General features: G+C 39.8%; 2 protein-coding genes across 2 annotated transcripts; both read right to left on the bottom strand.

The window, feature by feature from the left end:
* Window positions 1–1,210: 1,210 nt before the first annotated feature.
* On the bottom strand, window positions 1,211–4,796 carry LOC147796902 (protein mono-ADP-ribosyltransferase PARP14-like). Its single transcript, XM_087145114.1, has 7 exons — window positions 4,731–4,796; window positions 4,315–4,398; window positions 3,238–3,399; window positions 2,700–2,901; window positions 2,224–2,369; window positions 1,609–1,783; window positions 1,211–1,494 (listed from the first exon to the last, which is right to left on the bottom strand). Exons 1-7 carry the CDS (start codon window positions 4,794–4,796, stop codon window positions 1,211–1,213), a joined length of 1,119 nt encoding a protein of 372 aa, XP_087001240.1.
* Window positions 4,312–19,694, bottom strand: LOC110979890 (protein mono-ADP-ribosyltransferase PARP14-like). Its single transcript, XM_087144925.1, has 22 exons — window positions 19,332–19,694; window positions 17,559–17,707; window positions 17,040–17,216; window positions 16,514–16,729; window positions 15,899–16,034; window positions 15,229–15,530; window positions 14,851–15,079; window positions 14,261–14,503; window positions 13,654–13,752; window positions 13,263–13,400; window positions 11,909–13,024; window positions 10,894–11,529; window positions 10,095–10,580; window positions 8,779–8,933; window positions 8,387–8,620; window positions 7,986–8,207; window positions 7,518–7,629; window positions 7,091–7,243; window positions 6,225–6,404; window positions 5,467–5,674; window positions 4,731–4,912; window positions 4,312–4,398 (listed from the first exon to the last, which is right to left on the bottom strand). Exons 1-21 carry the CDS (start codon window positions 19,534–19,536, stop codon window positions 4,855–4,857), a joined length of 5,454 nt encoding a protein of 1,817 aa, XP_087001051.1. The 5' UTR covers window positions 19,537–19,694; the 3' UTR covers window positions 4,312–4,398; window positions 4,731–4,854.
* Window positions 19,695–20,385: the final 691 nt, after the last annotated feature.

Consider the following 20,385-nt stretch of genomic DNA (forward strand, 5'->3'; position numbering starts at 1 on the left):
TCTTTTCAGCCGACGAGGGGGTGATTCTACTCAAAGCAGATTGAATCATAATATATATTATTCTAATCGATAGATTAGAAATGCGTAGGCATTGTTTTATCACAAATGAAGTAATAACACCGATACACAAAACATTTTTCTTTCTTATCACTGAAAAACACCCCCCCGTGAGTAGCATGACCGAGCCTGCACTTTTATACTGAAAAACACAAATTTACCTTAAAATGTGACATTGAAAAGCTCACAAAGTTCAACGTGTGTGTTGTAGCAATTAAAAAGGAATTTCCACAACGAAAAATCAAAATTACATTTTTGAACTTTCACTGATTTTAAGATGAATTTTCCACCTGAAGAGAGTTTTGAAAGAGTAGGACACTGCATGCGAAATGTTCATATTCTGGACAGCATTACATTTTGGCATTCGGTGAAACATTTGGCAAACTTTATGATTAATTTTAAACCTGAAAGCTTGAGTAACACTATCAATAGAACAAGACTGTTTGTATTAGTATTGGCCAGTTTTTGGTTTTATCGATATGAATATTTTTTTCAATGAGACAATAAAATGTACCCAGTAACATTTTAAAAACTTATTAAAACCAACATGATTTTGAAACCTGACATATTTTTCAAGTACAAAAGTGATTTTTGTAAGCAATTCTCAGAATTTTCCCTTCAAATATTCTACCGCAAAGCACACATTTTAATATTTACGTTTTATCGCTACATTTTCAAAATGCAGTCAAACAATACCGTTCAATACAAAAAAGATATGTTTTTAAAGGAATCATTCTGCATGCGGTCATGTTGTTATCATGCACTCAATCCTCAATTTCCTGGTTTCAGGTTTTCCCCTCCTATTTTTTGTTTACCTGTTTGAAAAGTACATGTATTCTGTTAAAGTGATATATCTGACTGACACATATAACTTCCACTGATGCAGTAATGAATAGTCTAAAAGTTAAATTAATTTAAATCATTTTAAAGACTTGTTTCAAGCTTTTTCAACGAAAAAATTGTATTCTCATTATGTACTTTGAACGATTCGGTAAAGCTCTGGCTCACACTAAATTTCATTTGCATTCAACGCTTTTTTAACGGGCTTTTCTCAGCCAGATGCTTTGTCTAAAGTGTTAAATACAAACTGTCCATTGAGATCCCTTGGAATGAATGCAGTGACATCTCAACATTATAACCTCAACTTACTCTCTTACTTAAATTTGATGAGAAATTCTGGGTATGCTTGTGCATCATGGAAGATGACAAATATGCCGGGCTGGTATATGTTGTCAACCACGCTGTCATACTGTTGATCTGGATGACTCGGCTTGTTTGGAGGAGTTATCATACCTTGACTTCCTCTGACGTAATCTCCAACAAGAACCTTTGCTAGGTACATATGCTTCACACCGTTGGCGTTAGGATTGGAGTACTTATCCTGTGCAGAGTAATCAGCCTCCACAGCAAAGTAGGTTCCATTTCCGTAATCAGTTGCTGAAAGAAAAAACACAGAATATTACAGGTGATAAAACCAAGAGTCCTAATCAACTGCCAGCTGATATGTAAAACCAGTGAACTGTTTTATTTTTCCATGTTGGTATCTTTTACCTTTCTTGCCACAGAAGCTGCGATTAAATCCCTGCTTGTTGATCTTGTCACTTGTCTTCTCATCAGTCCCATGGTAGAGTGTCTTTTCAATGTCTGGTCGGCCGAGACGAGCTTCCATCGCTGCCTTGAGAGTCTGGTACTGCATCAATAGCTCTTTGTTTTGAATTCTTTGTATCTATTCATGACAGACAATAGGGAGAGTTCCACATATGTGATTTATAAGTCATTAGAAAGTGAGACCATGTCTAAAAAAAAGGCAAATTTGGGAGTAAAAGTACCATTGCACTTATTTAGAAAATACTATTTTTCGGACCAGTCTTATAGGGTTTGTGCACAGGGTGTCAGGTGATGTCGGTGTATGGAACTTTTTCCATGACAATTTATGTCTTTACATCGTTTATTGAAATGAAGCTTTTTAACTACAGGTGCAAACTAGATTTTTCATGCAGGGAACCCACTGCTGAGCTACATGTAACCATAGAAAATGATATTAATTGAATTCAGTTTCTGAGACACAACAATTACCTGTACGAACAATAATTTTCAAATATTATTATTTGAAGTGAACAGTCCACCTCATGTTCACCTCAAAAGCATTTTTTCCCAATGACTTGCCTCCTGAATCTGTTGGACTGCCGAAGTTGTTTGAAGATGTCTTTCCACAGCAATGTATTCACTTGTGCCGGCAGCCAATGGCGCCATTTTAAAGTGATCATTGTCACGCATGGGAATCCAGTTGGGTGGCATTTCAAAGGCAGCAACTGAGCATGACAAGAAATACAAACAACACAGTGCTTCTCGGTCAGTCGCCAATTTAATCACTTGTCAGTTACTCGAAGGGAATGAGACTACATGATTCATCATTTTGTGCAGTTTTGTGCGGATAGATTTTAGTTAATGGTGTATTATGTAGTACTTGCCAAAACAAACTCACAACTTAAAAGTTCTACTTTTCTGAATCACCTTGAGGAAAACTTCACGGTCAAAAACAGTTCATGTTAAATCATTCAGTGGTTGATTTTTGATAGTTCTGTGCAATTGGTAAATTACCGACAACTCATATAAGGACATAATGAAAAAACCCTACATACCTTTGCTCAAGTTAGTTCGGCGAACCTGGAGGGTCCCTGCCCTTGAAGACTCCTCCATGTTTTGGAAGTTGATTGTTACCTTTCCATCTTCAAGATCCAATGCCACTGAAGGTTGTTTGTTCTTGTAGGCCTTCTCAATAATAGCATTGACTTCAGGATCATAAGCTTCTTCTCCCTGTGGGGTATTGTACTTCCACTGTACCTGTAGGAGTAACAGTTACACTTTCAAACAAAGTGAAAGGAGTTCAAATTATTTTATTTGATTTATTTGGATCGTCTACATCAGAAATACCAATTCAGTATTCTGAAATATGCCTATAAAACGAAAGAAATGCACAAGTTGGCTGATATTAATTAATACATGTCCCAAATATATGATTTTACTGCATGTATTATATGCAGTTTTTGAAAGCTGATGTTAACCATAATTCAGAGCACACTGTCTGGTGTTAAGTGTCACTGAAAAGTAACAGTCTACCTTTAAAATATACAGCAATGGTTAAAATTTATCATCAAAAGGAATAATGTCTTTACTTACTTCTTTCGACAGGAGTTCCATTTGTTGAGCTTGGAGTAAGTCCTTGTGCATTTTTTTGAACACGTCTTGAATGGCAATTAGGGCATCTTTAACGTTGATGACGCGACCTTCAACTCGAACAAATTTGTCACCGCCCCTCTTTATAGGATATGTTATTTTTACCTGTTAAATTAAAAAATTTAAAAAGATCATTAAACAAACTGCAAGAGGAATCTGGATACGTCCGTTACGTTTACAGTCACATTCCACTTGAACTAAGAAAATAGGCAAATAGGAGCCACACTTTGCACTTCACCAACTGAACCATTTGTCCCAGTTGGTAATCTAAATTTAGTCTTTTGTATGGTATACCCAATGCACTCAAACGTCTAGAAATTGTCCTCTATAGTCCAAATCAGCATCTCATACAATGTAGGAACCTTATATGCCACATACTCTGAGCTCTCCACAAATCATTTAAGTTCCATGTACAGTACAGTGGCCGGACTCACCCTCCTGAATGTAAACTTCACTAAACCCCCTGTTGAGTTTTCTTGGATGTGGGAGAGCCAAGGGTGAAGGGGGGGGGAACAATGCCTCAATCCCAAAAGCAAAAAATCAATTGAGAGAAATGAGAGGAAGGCGATTTTCTTGGTGTATCTATCTTTTTTCGCATCCTTCCAGACGCTCGTAAAAAAACCCTTAAACATAGCCTCACTAATCAGACATGCCATAAAATGTCACATTAAAAGAAACGGAAGAAAACAACAATAAAAGACTTCCCTCCCCCAAAATTTGGGATTGGATCCGGCCTTGGGGAGAGTTAAATAACCAGGCAAAAAAGAGTGAAGGATTATTTGTGAATCTAAGGCATCATGAATGATGCATCTTTGTGTTGCAAAATTAAATCCAGTTTAAGTTGAACTCTTCAGTTTTGGTGAATTTCATCACTGTTTTGATTTTGATGCATCAGGAATAAACCGGCCTTGAAGAATAAAACCCTCCTATCTTTGCCTTTAAACATGACAACATGTGTACTTGGAAGGCTTTGCTTTATACTTCATGTTGACCATTAAATGTTTATTACAATATACGTACGCTGTACTTCGCCTCAATGTCTTTGAATTCAGTGTGATTTTTATCTGTCATCTTGTCCAACATCTCCATATCGTCTAGTTTGTCCTGATACCAAAATAAAAGCATTAAACAAAAAACGAAAAAATGAAAATGATTAAGAAATCGGCAATATATTACAAGTATGACTAGCAGGCTGGAAAATATACCGCGACCTCCAACTTGTAGTATTTAATGCGAGTCTCTATTTACTCTGTTTTCAACTTTATTGAGCCATGGTTTTTGCATTTAATGAAATGTAAAGTATAAAGGGATAAGTTAATTTTTCCCGACCTAAAGTACTTTGATCTCCCGTGGTATTTTTGGTATTTAATTTTTCAACAGGTAACTATTCAGTGCTTAGTCAGTGGAACCTGCAGATTTAAGATTATGTACATTACCTCTGATGTATATTCCTCGCTCTGGAATTGCTCAATCTTGTCGACAGCCTTTTTTATAGATGCCATGTCCATGGCACAGATGTTGAGAATGATTGTTTCCTCAAGACTTCCTTTCTCTGTTTGATCATCTGCAGCTGTAGAACCTCCATACCAGGCAGTATACAAAGCAGATTTGGCCAAACCTGTCAATCAAAATGGAATCAGAAACAAGTATCTTCTTTCAGCCATGCATTCACACCATGGATCATGCTTGTTGGAATAGGGCTTTTTGCACAATTAAACAGGATTCAGTAAATTTGATGTATTTTAACAAAACTGAAATCAAATTCAATTTCATTTAGTGTTATTTGATATATAACCACTAGTGCTATTCCCACTCTACAGCCTTGTCCGAAGAAATAAACAACAACAGGTACAAAACCAAGATTTTTGTTGGGGGGGAAACTTGGTTGGGAGATGCCAGAAATAATGGACATTTTTAATGTAACCTTTTACAGCCTGTCGGGGGATTTTTACACACTGTTGTTTGGAAAGGAAATCAAACAAACCAAAAATCTTCCATTGTTTTCAAAAAGAAAGAAAGTGTTTGGCTCTATTCAGGTGGGGGCCATGGCCCCTGTTGCTCCCCTGCCCCCCCCCAAATCCAACCTTGGAAACAAGCACGCAGGAATGGTGTAGCTATTTTTTCTGGATTTTGTTGCTATAATAAAGGTGAAGGTAACATCAAAATATTTACCAATGCCTTTGGACACTAAGCCTTTTTGCTTTTTGTACGAGGGTCCCAACTTCTTTTTTCAAAGCATCCTGAAATCCAGCAACCATGCTTGGTTGGAAGATGACCAGACGGATGAGACGAAGATAACGAGGTTTCTTCTGGACTGCAAATTCACCGACAGCCGCCAACATGGCACTGGCACTGTCAGCGACAGACAGCCCACCTTGGCCTAACAATTCAACCGAAAGTTCTAATTTATATTAGAATTGATTTGATAAAATAACTGCTTCTTTTAAATATTTGAGGATGTTGAGGGGGTGTTCTGGACATTGTATGGTTGCTGTTAATAAGAAAGATATTGCACTTGTCTGCCCACGTGCCATTTGCCTTACAAAAGTGTACTTTTGAAGATATGTGTTCTGTTTGTTATCATAGCTAAATGGGGACCGAGGCTAAATATGCAAATTATTTCACACCAGTAAAGTGTGAGGGAATGATCAAACTGCCCATTTCAAAAGCCAAACTGTGATATACCAGTGTGCCTTCTCACAATTAAAGCCTGTGCAAAAATTGTTAATTTATGATGGATTCCATCTTCTGTTAGTGTTTTTAACGAAACCATTCTGTTACTATGTACTTACTAGTCCCCACAAAAAGGAACAGTCTTATACAGTTTATAAGATCTTCTAACTTTACAGAGATTTATCTGAAGAAGTTGAAATTTCCCCTTCTGAAACACATGTTGAATGAAACTCCCAAACCATATCTTTCAGTCTTACCCGTTCCTATGGCTGGGAAGGAAACTGACTTGAGTTTTGTCTCCTCTGCAAGCTTCAAAACCTTGTGCACAGCAGTTTTCATTGCCTCAGGAGATTTCGGAGTGACAACGTGGAATATACCGCTGCACTGAAGTGATGAGACACCAGTCTGAACATAGATCGGTGCCTGCTGATATGTTGCTTCACAAATTTATGTAAAATTATGGAGATTATCGTTTTATTAATCAGTTATTATTGAATACACCATTTTACTATTGACAAAATATCATGTTTTACTTTTGACTGTGCAAAATGAAATGTTTCAGTAAAATAAAGGGGGTTTAAATTGCTTAGAAAATTGTATGCCGAAGCTTTTTAGGATTATGTATGTATTTCAGTAAGAATGTGTTGTTCTTTGCACCTCATGAAATCGGTCCCTATCAATGTTCAAAAATTGAGAAACCTAAATTAACTAGTAACAAATATTAAACATTTGCTATTATTATTTGCAGAGCCTAATCATAGATATTGTAGTCTTCCGGGTTCCTATCATTTTGCAAACTTTTCGATAAGTACTCATGAGGAAATTACGTATGTTAAATCACTGAGAAAACAACCCCTTTCGGAGATCACTTTCTGGAATAACTCTTTTTATTGTAATAATAGCCTTTGGTTAATATGAGTTGGGAAATCAAACCTGTGAATACAGTATTCATATAAAAGGTTTTCCGTATCGAAATATAAAGATTTGCTCTAATTCAAAACAGTTTTGACTTCTGGTATGTTGTCTGTGGGCTCTGGTGATGCATTTCTGTGGTTACATTTACTTGCTGAGGAGCAAGTAATATCCTATTAAAAGCAGCACGTATAAATAGAAAGATTCAAACCTGGCCCAACACTTTTGACAATAGCATCAGTTGTTTCTGTGCGAAGATCCCCTGGTCCAACTTGAAGGCATACAGATCCTATCTTTGTCTGAAGCATCCCCGTCTGGTCACGCACTATTTCTGAATAGGACTCGGGCTGTCGGTCAGAGGGAGCTACATAAACACAAAGAACCCTGCAGTGAGGCACTTGCATGTATTTTGTTGTAGGCGTTGCCTTTAAGAAAAGCAATTATTTTAAGTAAATGTCGCCCATTTTAGTCATCATGTAAGTAGACGATACATTGTGTTAAGGAAACGTTGAGGAACCACTACACAAAACTTCAGTGAAAAAAGTACCTGTTCAGAAACGACTTAACACGATCAATAAGACAGCAGCAAAGCTAAAGGGAAGACGAGACAATTTCACAAAAATTATACAATGAATTACTTGATGCTGATCCAGACTTCCTCAACTTCCTTCTGAGGCCACTGGGGGCGTAACCTGTAGCTCCCGCAGATGTTCCAGGAGTGGACAGACGTTGGATTTTATCTTCGAACCCCTTTAAAGATTTTGTAACACAAATATAGTATATTTAGCGACATGGAAATGGTTGTTCACTTATTAGAATGCACTACTTGAGTGACCTCATACCGTGGAAGCAATTATACAGTGAGGTTAAGTCACAGCCAATTAAATCAAAGGCCACTTCCAGAGTTGATAAAAAACATTCATTTAAATTAACGTAATGAATTGAACGGTTCCATGTGATGTATTTCAGCACAACTTGCATCTGCTGAACTTCTTTTAGTCATTTTTTTAAAATAAAGAAGTGGTGACAGAGGGGTTAATAAATCTATGAACAGTTATCAAATATTTTCCCCGGGATCTTTTTGATTTGATTCCCAATCGATATACCTGAATGGTCTTGGCATCTTTGTCGTAGACCACAAACCGGACATCCTTCAGCAGACCGTTAGGATGTAGATTGCTGAATTCCAAGATGGATTCATACATAACCTGTGCAGTAACACCTGCTGGGTAGTTCAAGTTGCCTGTACCGAGTGCTGGGATGGCTATGGACAGCATTTCATTTTGCTCAGCTTGCTCCATCAACTTGAGGATAAGTTTCTTCAGGACCTGAAACAAAGTGGAATTATTAAGATTTAGTTTTTACCAACAGTTACTTTTTGTTGTTTACTGGAAACAAATGCTTGTATCATAATCTTTTGCAAAATTCAGAAAATGTCCAACAAATGAACTTGAAAATCGGTATGATTTCAAACCGCAGGCCCACAACAATTTAGTACCACACCCACCTTCTCGGATTCACCTTGGCGGTAACCTTCACAGACGCAGTGGTAGATTTTCTTGCAGGTGAGAGCACCTGGTCCTGTTTGTATGAAGTCACCTCTACGAACTTTGCCACGGGTTGTAATCACTGTATCACACTCCTTCTGTAGTGCTGACCCAGCTGCTTTCAGTAATGCCTGCGACACCTTACCGCTACTAAGGTTCATGTCAGGTCCTGCTGTGTTGACAATTACATCGACCTGGTTTGTATATCAAAACAAATAAATTTGTACAAGTTCAACAAATTTAACTTTTCCTCAAACAAACTTACTATGAAACAATATGGTCCTCTTGTACTAAACTTATAGATTATAAATCTGAATTAATGTGACGGTAAAGGACGCAAGCCTAATGGTACCATTTCATTTGTGATGCTTCCTTTCTTCAGTGTTATGGTAATTCCCTCATTTGTTGTCAGTGAGTTCTGTCCTGATGCAGTAAACTTTGGTGCAGGTGCAGACACAGGTGTATCATCCTCCATGACAGGAGGACTAAAGGTTGTAGCTGTTGGCCCTATATTGAGAGTCGAGAAAATGCCAGAACAAAAAGTGCTTATTAAGGGGGGGGGGGGGGATTTTTATGGAGCTACTTATTAGGAACATAGAAAAGTTAAATCCCCATCCAACAGTTATAATACAGTACTGGAAGGACAGGTATGGAGGTTGAAACATTTTCATCTAAAGTAAATAAACAGCCATTCAGGTCACTACTTGATTTTTAGAGCGTGGCTTCAGACAAGCACGATGAACGAAACACCATGTCGCTTTGCCCAATCACACAGCTGATCAGCTTTTCCGATTTTGCAGATTTACCGCACAGTTCTTTGTTGTATTCATCATGTATAGTGTACTGAATGGATTTAGCATCCCTTGGAACATGTACCCGGTGCTCCAATTAGAGACGCTTACCCAATCAGCGACATTTTGTCCCCCAGCAAATACCAAACTGTCGGCCTGCCCGTGACCATTGATGGCCCACTGCTGGCACCGTTTCATATACCATAGAAGCTGGTGTCAGCTTTGGGTCGGTCCGGCCGGTCAGGGTTGGGCCGGTCCAGGCAAAGTAGATGGTAAGAAAGAGATGGAAGGGGGTGGAATCACTTCCTTAGGCCTACCCTTCAAAAAATGGAGCTATATAACCATAAAACGTAGGAATCACCACCACATTTATGTTGTCATTTCACAGAGTATACATTATTTTGGGTCTCAAATTGTCTTCCTTTCACAATTTGGAAGCAGTGTCCGAGCAAACCAAAGTTATAGCACTCAATGGCTGCTGAAATAATGTTTGAATTGGGTGGAAAGAGAGTTCTGCAAGGAATGTTAGAGGGCAAAACATTGAGAAATTCCGTTGCCTGGTCATAGATATCGTCGGCACTAATGTCAGCAATATCTAATGTGAACTCAACAAATAGTGGCATTTTAGCCAAGCTGAAATGATATGAACCATCTCGGGGCCAACCAGCTGCCAGCTCTGGGCCACCACTGGCATATCACTTCTGGCCGAGATCTAGCCCGGGCCCAATGCTGGCTAAAGTTGGGCAAGCTGTGGCAAGCCGGGCTTGGGCCAACCTTTTCAGCCTGGTCCAGCCATCCCTGAGCCACGTTTGTGCCATGACTCTAGTGTTGGCTGGGCCTCTACTGTTCAGTGCCCTCGGCAGAAAGACAGACTCACCTTGGCGAACACCAGTGGCAGCCTCTCTCCCCTGAAATGGACCAAATCTATCCATCACTGCCTGTCTGAATACATTACAAGTTGGCTGGTCGTTGTTGGTAAAGTGGATCTCTGTTAAGGTGAGGTTGCGCATGTTCTGACAGAAGTCAGCTGCAGCGTTGAGAATCTGTCTTGCGACAAGCTCAACTGGGAAGCCAAAAATGCCAGCACTGATGGCTGGGATGGCGATGGACTGCATTTTGTTTTGGTTTGCTAGCTTCAGGCATTCAATGATGCTGTCATAGAGGAGAACCTCCTCTTGGGTTGGCTCATCGTCGGCCCTCGGTATGGCGGTCTTGTCATGTGGCCATTGAGGTCCAGCAACATGGATGACTTTCTTGCATGGTAGGCTACCACTTGAGGTGCAAACAGCCTCACCCACATGTAATTGGCGGTGATGCTTGTTCTTTAATATCTGCTCACACTCAGTCTGAATCACTGTCCCTCCTAAACACAAGGAGTGTCAAACAGTTTCATGTAATAAGCAGCCCATCAGTTCATAAATTGCATATGATTAATGATTTTTAAGTCATGCCATAGATGAGACAACGTCATTATTTTTATTACCTTCGTACCAGTACAAAGTCACTATCATTCCCACTGTAAAACCACCTGCACTTGGGGATAAGAAGTGAGATCCTGTCTTTCAGGCATGACCAGTCCATTTCAAAGAGGAATTGCAAATTGAAGAGGTTTCCACAATTTGACCAAAAAATTCCAATTTCAATCCCAAAAGTCTATTTCTAGTGTATTGACTAACCTGCTTCAACGATATCAGCAGCCAATCCCCCACCATGTTTCAGTTTCACATTGGCAGCATTCACTATGCAGTCAACTTTCTGCATTGTCAGGTCTCCTCTGCAAACCTTCAAAGTGAAACTATTTGGTAGAGTAATTTGGCATAGTATCTCCGAGGTCATCAGTGGCCTTGTTTCTCTTCCTGCCTGAGCTTCTTCCTCCTCATCACTACCTTCTTCAACATTCTCGCTGATTACACACTCGAACTTCATCTCCAATGATTCCAGAAACTTTCTCCCTTTATCTTCTCGGAAGAGTTGGGCCATGCCGGTCCTTGAGACTGGGTAAAGCTGTTCCTTTATCCTTGCTATCAGAGAAGCTATAAACTGACTTGCGGCTTCCAAACCTTCTTCGTTCCCTTGAATGACAATTCCTTTGTTTTGGCCACGCATCTGTGGTTGGATTTTCACCTGGTTTCTGGCAAACTGCTTTTCCACATTTACCATATCGGCCCCGTGGAATATGGTGATGAGCTGTATTTTCATCTTGTTTGCCGGTATGATTTTCGTCATGATGATGTTATCTTTGAGGAAAATGGTGATCTTTTGCTTTGTTTTATCCATGTTAGTTTTGAATCCAACAAGTTGAAGAACTTTCCCTGCAAAATGAAAAGTTCTTTCAGAACACAGTGCATATGTATGGTGCCAAATATTTTAATTCAGTCAATAACAACAATCAGTTACTCATAGCGTGTGCTGTTTTCCATAAAACAGTTTTCAAAAGTAAACATTATTGTGCCTTGTATTTTCTTCCAAGCTCTGCGCAGATAGAGCAAGCTTCATAATGAAAAATCAATTTCTTAGGGTAAAAAGAAAGAATCTAAATCAAGGCAACGGAGGGACGCTCTCCCTCTCTTTCTCTCTCCACCTCGCCCCAAGGGCACAAATTTCGGGCTTAAGGAAAATCTGAATTACGGTGAATGTTCAAATTCTTTTGTATTAGGTATAAGTTGTCCCTTCATGAAATGTACGGCCAACCTGTGCTGTCGCTGAAGGCTGCCATGATGAACTTCTGGTTGTTGATGCCATCAAGGAGCATTCTGCCGTTTGAGCTTCGTAGGACATCTGATGCAGCCTGTCCTGTGATGGGAATGAAATCCTCTACTATTTCTTGATCAATGTAAGCTTTGGCTTGGCTTGCATCCTCCTTTGTTGCAGCATACACGATGATCGTGCTATCGTCAGATCCCATACATGCTGCACGAATGCCCTGCGACCTTAAGATCTCATGGATTTTGTCTTTGAGGGAGTTAACAAACTGCGTTTTGTTGCTGCTTGCCTTGAATTTTACATGCTCGAGACTGTCAATTTTTCTCCGTGTCAACAACTCTGCTTCTTGAACGTTCTTTTGCGTTCCTTGAAATGTGAGTCTCCTTTTATCTTCTGAAGTAGTCACAGTGATCTTCAGGTTAGGGAGAAATCTGTTCTCAATTTCATCCTTGATGCCACAGACAACAAAATGCTGAAACTTGTCAGGTGTAAAGAAAATTTCTTGTTTTATTTCGTTTTCTTGTTTAACTTTGTACTCAGCCGTTGTTCTCAACTCCTTGACGATTTCACCAATGACATTTACTCTTTTAGCCACATCTTGCTGCTCTCCAACCAGATGAACTATATGCTGAGTATTATTTGGTTCGATGGAAAGGCCCTTGGTGTCAACCTGATCTATTCTAGCAACAGTCTCTTTCCACAGTGGTGGCGGGATTGGGATCCGGGTTGACTTGAACCTGTTCAGGAAGTCCGTCAAAACTTCAGGTGCGACTTCAGGCCATTTGAGCCAGGATGACTGCCACTGCCCATCTTCAAATAGAGGTTGTAGCTTAGCTGTTGTCTTGTCGTCGCCATCTGGCCATTTCAGAGTGGCCTTCACGTCACTCAGTTTCTGAACCAAAGTCTTCTTTGCATGTTGCCCCTTTTGTCCAAAGATGAACTCCATGACAGGTTGTGGCACCTGTACAGTGACTGGCATAGGGGTATGTGGAGTCGAGACATCAAATGGACTCAGTCTTCCAAGACATTCATGGTACTCTTCAACTGATAGCTCAACGCCTCCAACCTTATGGGGGCCTCTTTTTGCCAAAACGTCTCCAACAACTGATGAGGAATAAATAAATAAAAAGCATTGTGATAGCTTTCATTTCTAAGAGTAAAGATGAACAACAAGCTTCGAAAAACAGAGAGAACAGTAAACGTGTTACAAATTGCTTACAATCAGGCAGGAAAAAATGATGCATTAGCATCAGACCTCTGAGGGGAAAAGCCTTAAAGAGATATTGTAATTAAGAAAAGAAAAGAAAAATTGTCACTTGTTTTTCATAAAATGTTGAACTACCTTTCCAGTCTTCGAAGTAGACGATAGCCTGGGTATGCATTGGTCCCGGCTGTACTTCTCTGACATCATTTCCGCCACTTTTACTCTTGTTGCCAAAATACAACTCGATCACCTCTAGAGACATTTGTGGTGAAACACCTTAAACACAAATATAACAAACCTATTCTTATTCTTAAATCATGTTCACAAACTGCGGTAAAAAATATACAATTAAAAAAAATTACAAACGTAGGTTGTTTGATTACACTAGCCTTTCTAATTTAACCATATCTAGGACTACCAAGATAAATGCAGCGCATTAACATTAAGCCAATAGTTCAGGCTAGTTTCATATCTCTTGGATTTCATTTTGACATATTGCTAATATTATGCTAGCAATTTCACTTCTCACCTTGCACTAGGATACCACCTGACTCATGCATCTTCTCCGCTGTCATGTAGACTCCTTTGATTGTCTTTGAAGAAATGCATCTGATCACTTTGTCCATGTCTACAAACATTGAAAAGGGCAAGCGATTAACAATGTTTTTAATAACGGTTTTTTGTTACACTGAATAATCAGTGTTTATCTGAGAGCTTGTGGAACAATTCACAAGCTTAATCGGCTGGGATTCGAACCCACGAGCTTTTGCTTAGCCATCGAGCTTGCTAGGGTCTGCTGGACGGTCCGTGTCAGATGTAGCAGCGGGTACCGCAAACTATTACAACTGAGTAGCAACAGACAAGGACAGGAGTAGCATACTTGTATTTTAGGTGTGTTGAATCAAGGTTAAGTCGAGAAAGTAACCTATTTATGGTTAGTCTTAGTTAGATTTTCATTTTAACATTCAAACGCCTCCTAATGCTCAGTAGATCTGAGGATTTAGTTCATCATTTCACGTCTGCTACTTAGGAGCATCTAGTCTCCGGTGGATTTGTGATGAATAATAACTACACACTTATTTATCCCCAAACGTGTTTATCTTGACCACATTTTCAATGTAAGAAGAATTGATCACCTGGGATGTCCTCGTTGAATGTGCAGAGGGCTGTTCCAGGCATCTCACCATATTGTATTTTGAAGTCCTCCGTGCCACATTTGTTCTCAATGAACATTGTCAAAAACTCTGCAGTACATCCATCAGGAATTCCTTTCAGCAACAGATATCGTTTCTTGACTGGACGTGGACGGGATTTCTTCAATCGCAGTGTCAGATTCTTTCCTCCAACCTTATGTTGCCTTGCAATCACATTGTCGGTCACTGCAGCATTCAAACAAAAACACAACCTTCTTAAGTCTTTCACCACCAAATCGCAGTTGCTATTTAGTTTCAAAATGTTGCTGCTTCAATTTTTAATTATTTATTTAGATCTTGAGGGGATTTAATTAGCCTTAATCCTTATTTTAATGTTTTCATTGGATACACAGTGCTTGTATAGCTAGCCTAAGAAATGCCTCTCCAGAGAACAAATGTTTCAAACACTACGATTTGTTCTCGTAAATGAAAAAAAACCGGAACTATATCTTCAGTGTGTTCACCCATATTTCGAACCTCTGCAAACTGGTATTTTGCATATAATGTTTAGGAATTCTAGAACAATGACGCACACGATGGATCCTCAAAGGTCATTCTAACAGTTTCTGCCTTGCGGTCATGCTCCCAGGTTTTGATAACGCCACCTCCAGACCTTCTGAAATTCTCAAAATACATCTTGAGCATTTCCTCTGATGACGGATTAAATCCTGTAACTTCAACAAATTGCTCCTCCTCCTGATCCTCCTCTTGCTCCTCCCCCTCCTGTTCCTTTTCCTCATCAGATGAATCCTCCTGAGGAAACTAAAAAAAGCCTAATGGTGAATTTATCATACTAACTCATTCATTGCTTCAAATGACATAAAGTTAGAAAACAAATCAATCCGTATGTACTGTTTTGCTTGTCATTTTGTAAAAATGTCTCATGAAAAAACCCTGGTCCCAAACCGTACCTGTTGTTCCCATGCAGGACGTTTTAAGGGAACTCCAGAGTATTCATTTCTTTCTTCAGCCGTATGTTTTTCCTTAGAGCTTGTCTCGCTGCAACTTCTGTTCTTTGTCGTAGCAGCCTTTGGCAAGACTTGGCCATTGGCAGATTTGTTTCTTTCTTGGAGCACTTGGCCACCTCGATCCTGCTGGCACCTTCCATCGAGTACAGCACCCCTAGCATCTGGTCTTTGCGAACTTCCTCCTCGGTCTACACTACCGCCTACAGACTGTTGCTGGTGAATGCCAACTGTTGTTTCAGGATACCCTAAAACAATCAGTGAAACTCTTGATTTCACTGCTCAATTCGGAGATAAGAGCTTTCTGAACTACTGACAGGGAAAATCTAAATCTGAAGCATTTCTTATTAGGAATATTTCTCAACAAATAAGGGAGTGCATTTCTTAGATCTATTTGATTATTTTTAATATCTTTACCATAATGCCTGATTTGAATACTATCACAATTAAACAGCAGACTACAAAGTGTGCAACAATTGGGCATTTTATTCACAGCACCAACCACATATGAACTGTACTTCTCGTTTGTTTACGTCTTGGCAAGACTTGATGACAGTGCAGTGGATTTCTTTTGGAAGGAAGGTATTCCAACAATATTCCATATACATGTACTTACCAGGCCTACTGCCTACAGGCTCGTTCGTGTGTTGTTGGAAGGGGCATTTGTCCTGAAAATCACTACCTTTACGAGCATCTCCACTTTCGGCGTCATCTGTAGATTTTGATCTTAATATTTTCATCAGGTTGGGAGTCTGTGGCAGAGAAACAATGGACAACGAAAAATAGCCAAGAAGAAAGTGTACGTTTTCTTGACCGAACTGACCTCAACTCTGTGACTGAGAGAGCCCAGCCATCTTGCAGTTTTGGGGGGCTTGAAGGTCAGGAAACTGTCATTTCGTACAATAAAATTGGTTCGTGTAATGCCCCCACCCCCAAAAGCTAATTCTGTAAACTGTTATGTGTGTAACAAAAACAAAAATGAAAAATCCCCAAACTAACTTTTTACGCAAAAAAATGAGAAATTGGATGCCCTATTGGTCCATCCAAAGAGTTTCATATTTGAAAAATTAAGCTTTCGCATAATTAACGGCTCATTTAAAGATGACGTGCGAAGCAAAATCGTAGTTAGCCTATTTTGAGTATGGGCGAGACATCGAAGAAAGTAAATTTGTGTAAACACAAAAGATTTTACCCGCCTGAAACACAATGATCATTATTGTTTAGTCCGTACCTCTGTTGCTGCAGATTGTATGCTCGAGTCTGGGCTATACAAATCATCCTCCTCATCATCTGTCGCAGCCCCGACAGACATCTCTCCATGTGGAGTTTCGTCTCCGTGGGATTGGGAGGAAAGAATTCTTGCAGGGCTTGGTGTAAGATGGGTTGAAACCTGGCCATCAGAAAGTGCTTGAAATATTGCAGTTATGAGAGGTTTCAGTGTGTGAACCTGTAAAGATTTTTATACTTTGAACGTGGGCAAGGTGTTACGAACTCCTGGTTGACTTAGTCAAGTCTTTTTGTTGTCACTTCGTGCTCCCAGCGCAAGGTCAAACCTCAATAATCATTGTTGGATTATTATGCCTAGTGATCGTAATTTCAATATATTTCAATACAAAAACACAAATTTATTTTTACAAGACCGAAATCAATTTGATAGCCGACTGTCAATGTAAAAACTGGGTAATAACTGAACATGGAGACATCAAGTTATTTTGCCAAGTGACAATTCGTAAAGTCTTCATATCCCTGATTCATACCTTTTCAGTGTAAGGTAACGCTGCTTCGGGAATAGAGATGGGGTTGGCAGTGTCCCTGCTTGAACTGCTTTGTTGGTTGACGAGTTGGACACCTGCATTGCTTGAATGGTCCGGGCCAAGTGCAGACAGGTGCTCCCCGGGATTTTCACCGTCCAACGTCCCCTTGTCGAGATCACCCTGTGCATAATAATAATGATAAGATAAGATATGTCACTGAGTTGGTGCAGTGATGGGCTCGATATCCTAGGGTAAAAAATTCAAATTCTATTTAGAAAATATTGTCTACAAATAGTTCAATACAGAAGTCTACAGTATTTTGCCTCGCACATAATTACGCTAGTGTGGCCTGCAGGCTTGTCTTGTGGACCCAGCCAGGCGAGTCTCCGGGCTACACTCGCAGGGCAAACTTATATACAAGCTTTTGGTGTGGAGTAGATTTCACTGACCTTTCACACAAAGAAAAATATCAGACAAGCATGAGAAAATGTGTTTATGAAACACGGGCAAATAAGGACTTACAGCGTTCAGGATGACAAAAGAGTCTTCGCTATCTTCTGACTCATGCAACTGAACATCGGACTGCAAACACTCCCTGATCTCCAGGGGAACAGTGCCACACCCCTCTACCCTCAACTCGTGGCGAGCTTTGGACAACACATGTTGAACACCTGTTAACAATTGATAATTGAATGTACTAATGACTAAGGCAAAAAGAAGCCTGTAGAGGCAAAAGTGACTTAAATTGACCGAATGTACCTAATCTTCCTAATTCAATTTGATTTTACAAAACCCTTGAGTTCGGATTCATAAAACTGACCAAAATCGGAAACTATCAACAACAACAACAACAACAGCAACAACAACAACAACAACAACAACAACAACAACAACAACAACAACAACAACAACAACAACAACAACAACAACAACAACAACAACAACAACAAGAACAACAACAACAACAACAACAACAACAACAAAAACAACAACAAAAACAACAACAACCACAACAACAACAACAACAACAACAAACAACGAAATACAAATTCTTGAATCTTTGGAAACATTGACCACGGTGCAGTTCAGAGATATTTCTGTTTGAATATTCAACCTTGAAAGGAAATGTTGAAAAGGCTTCCTTTGGAATATAATGGGATAACTTATGCTTGCCCCGTGCCGGGGTTCGAGAGCTTGGCGGTCGTCATTCTCAATCTCTTATTTTTTATAAACTTGGCGTGCTCCACCTACAGGAAATAGCCCAATTGTGATTTGCTTTAAACTAGTGGGCCTGTGTTGGTCAGTGTGGTCCATGCTCACAGCCGAGAGAGTGGAATAAGGGCAAAACAATCGTGTAGAGCATCTAACGGGTCTACGCTACGTCGTGTCATATCATTGGGGGATTTCCCGATGTCATGTCGTGACGTCCAACTTGGGGAATGCCCTGCTCGGTATTTGTTCCGTCATACCTGTCTGCAGGTGCTGATTTTAGTATTTCAACGAAATAATAATTGAAATCAAGGATGTCCTGTGCCTATACTTGCTTTGCTTTAATCGAACGTAAGCCCTGGGGAATGTCGTAATTATGAGACTCACGGTACATACTGGTTTTCCCTAGGTTCTGTGGTTCTCTACCTCGCCATGCATGCAGGTGGTGAAAGGTCAAATTTAACATACACTCATGCACAGTTAACAATATTCAACTTTGGCTCCGTCTAAGGCTTCAGCTGTGTTTTTACAACCTGACTTTAAAGCTGGAAGCGCAGTAATTAGTCTAATAGTGCCACAAAACATCAAATATGATGCAAGTGGGCCAAAAATTACAGAAATCCAATTTTATTTAAACGCCTCAGGCCCACAATCGGGGATTGGTTTCGGGGACGAGGCCTGAGACGGAGACGAAGTTGAGTATTAATTGGAAAACGGCCCAAATCAGATCATTTTTTAACTTAGAAATTACAAATGACGAGATTATAATTACTAAACATCGTGCCTTCTGCCACTCAAAAATGGGCGAGGTGTCTCTGACTTGTTTCAAGGGAGGGGAAAAATCCCACCACGAATACTAATTCCAGTAGTGATTATTTGAAAAGGATTACTAATAAATGATTCATCACCACTGTTAGGTTCGTTTCTAGCAGTTAATTTAGCTCGATTTTTATTTTCGATTTTATTGATTCATTTCTTATTTTTAATTAATAAATTTTTCTTTAATCCAGGGTCCACAATACTAGCCCAAGAAAATATCAAAATAGCAATGCCAATAAGGCCAAGTTTGCAGGACCGTGTACTTACCTGATGGATCGCTGAACGTAACCTTCATCCATAGTTTGTCACTTGTGCCGGAGTCGACCCTGGAAACACTATCGACGTCGCAACCGTGGCTAATGTTTTTCCTCTGAAAATAGATCCATATTTTATCTTGCAATTCACCTGGTTTACATTCGGTGAATTCGTTCCGCGGAAGTCCTGCGTAAACGGAGCGGCTGGAAGTATCCATGCCTAAGTTGGAGAATCCTTAAAGAGTGCTTATCAGGGAGATTTTATATTCGCATCGTTCAAGGAATGTTTTGATGACCGACGATCAGGAAAGCTGAGGGGGAATGTTGATACTGTTACACCAGAGCTGCGCAGCCATTTATATTCTGTCGGAGTACCTGCCCCTGCACAGCGCATACTGATTGGCTGAAGTCGTCACGTGACCATTACATTTTTGACCTAGGAGGAATTCCCAGTTTGGTTTTCTATTGTGACGAGAAGAACGGGGATTTACAGCTTTTATTTATAGAACAAGATTCTATAAATAAAGCAGTGTAAATTCCCATTCTCGAAGTAAATGCCCCATACACACCACACCACGGAACATGCAGATATCAAACGCACGTTCTGTTGGTGCAGCTATCAAAGTGGTGTGGGGGCCAGGGATGTGGTGTTGCTCCCTCTTGGAGACCGTGTTGCTGATCGTTGTTTACTTGGACTTAAAAAGCACAAGAATTTTAGAAACGGTATATCACACCTGATCGTGGGGAATTCTTCACGGGTGAAATGGACAGTCACTCTTTTAAAAGAAATCCCATCCCCCACCCCGTACCGTACGTACGCAAGACCTGGATTAAAACGCCACTGACTGTCATTAGTTATACGTGAATCGGGTTTAACGCATATACATGACGATCACTAGTAAATCCACTCTATAATGATAAAAATTGATCCTTGGAAAGTTGTACAGATGATCTTTTGCTTGTGTTAATATGCCAGTGCGAAATTAAGTTCTAATGCATGTTTCCTCAAAGTGCATTTGCTCTGTTCACGTGGCCTTTTCAGGCAAATGTACAGCAAATCTTGGAGA

This window comes from Acanthaster planci, linkage group LG13 (genome assembly GCF_054643075.1).
Source record: "Acanthaster planci isolate LZ-2023a linkage group LG13, COTS_SCS, whole genome shotgun sequence".
NCBI lineage: Eukaryota > Metazoa > Echinodermata > Asteroidea > Valvatida > Acanthasteridae > Acanthaster > Acanthaster planci.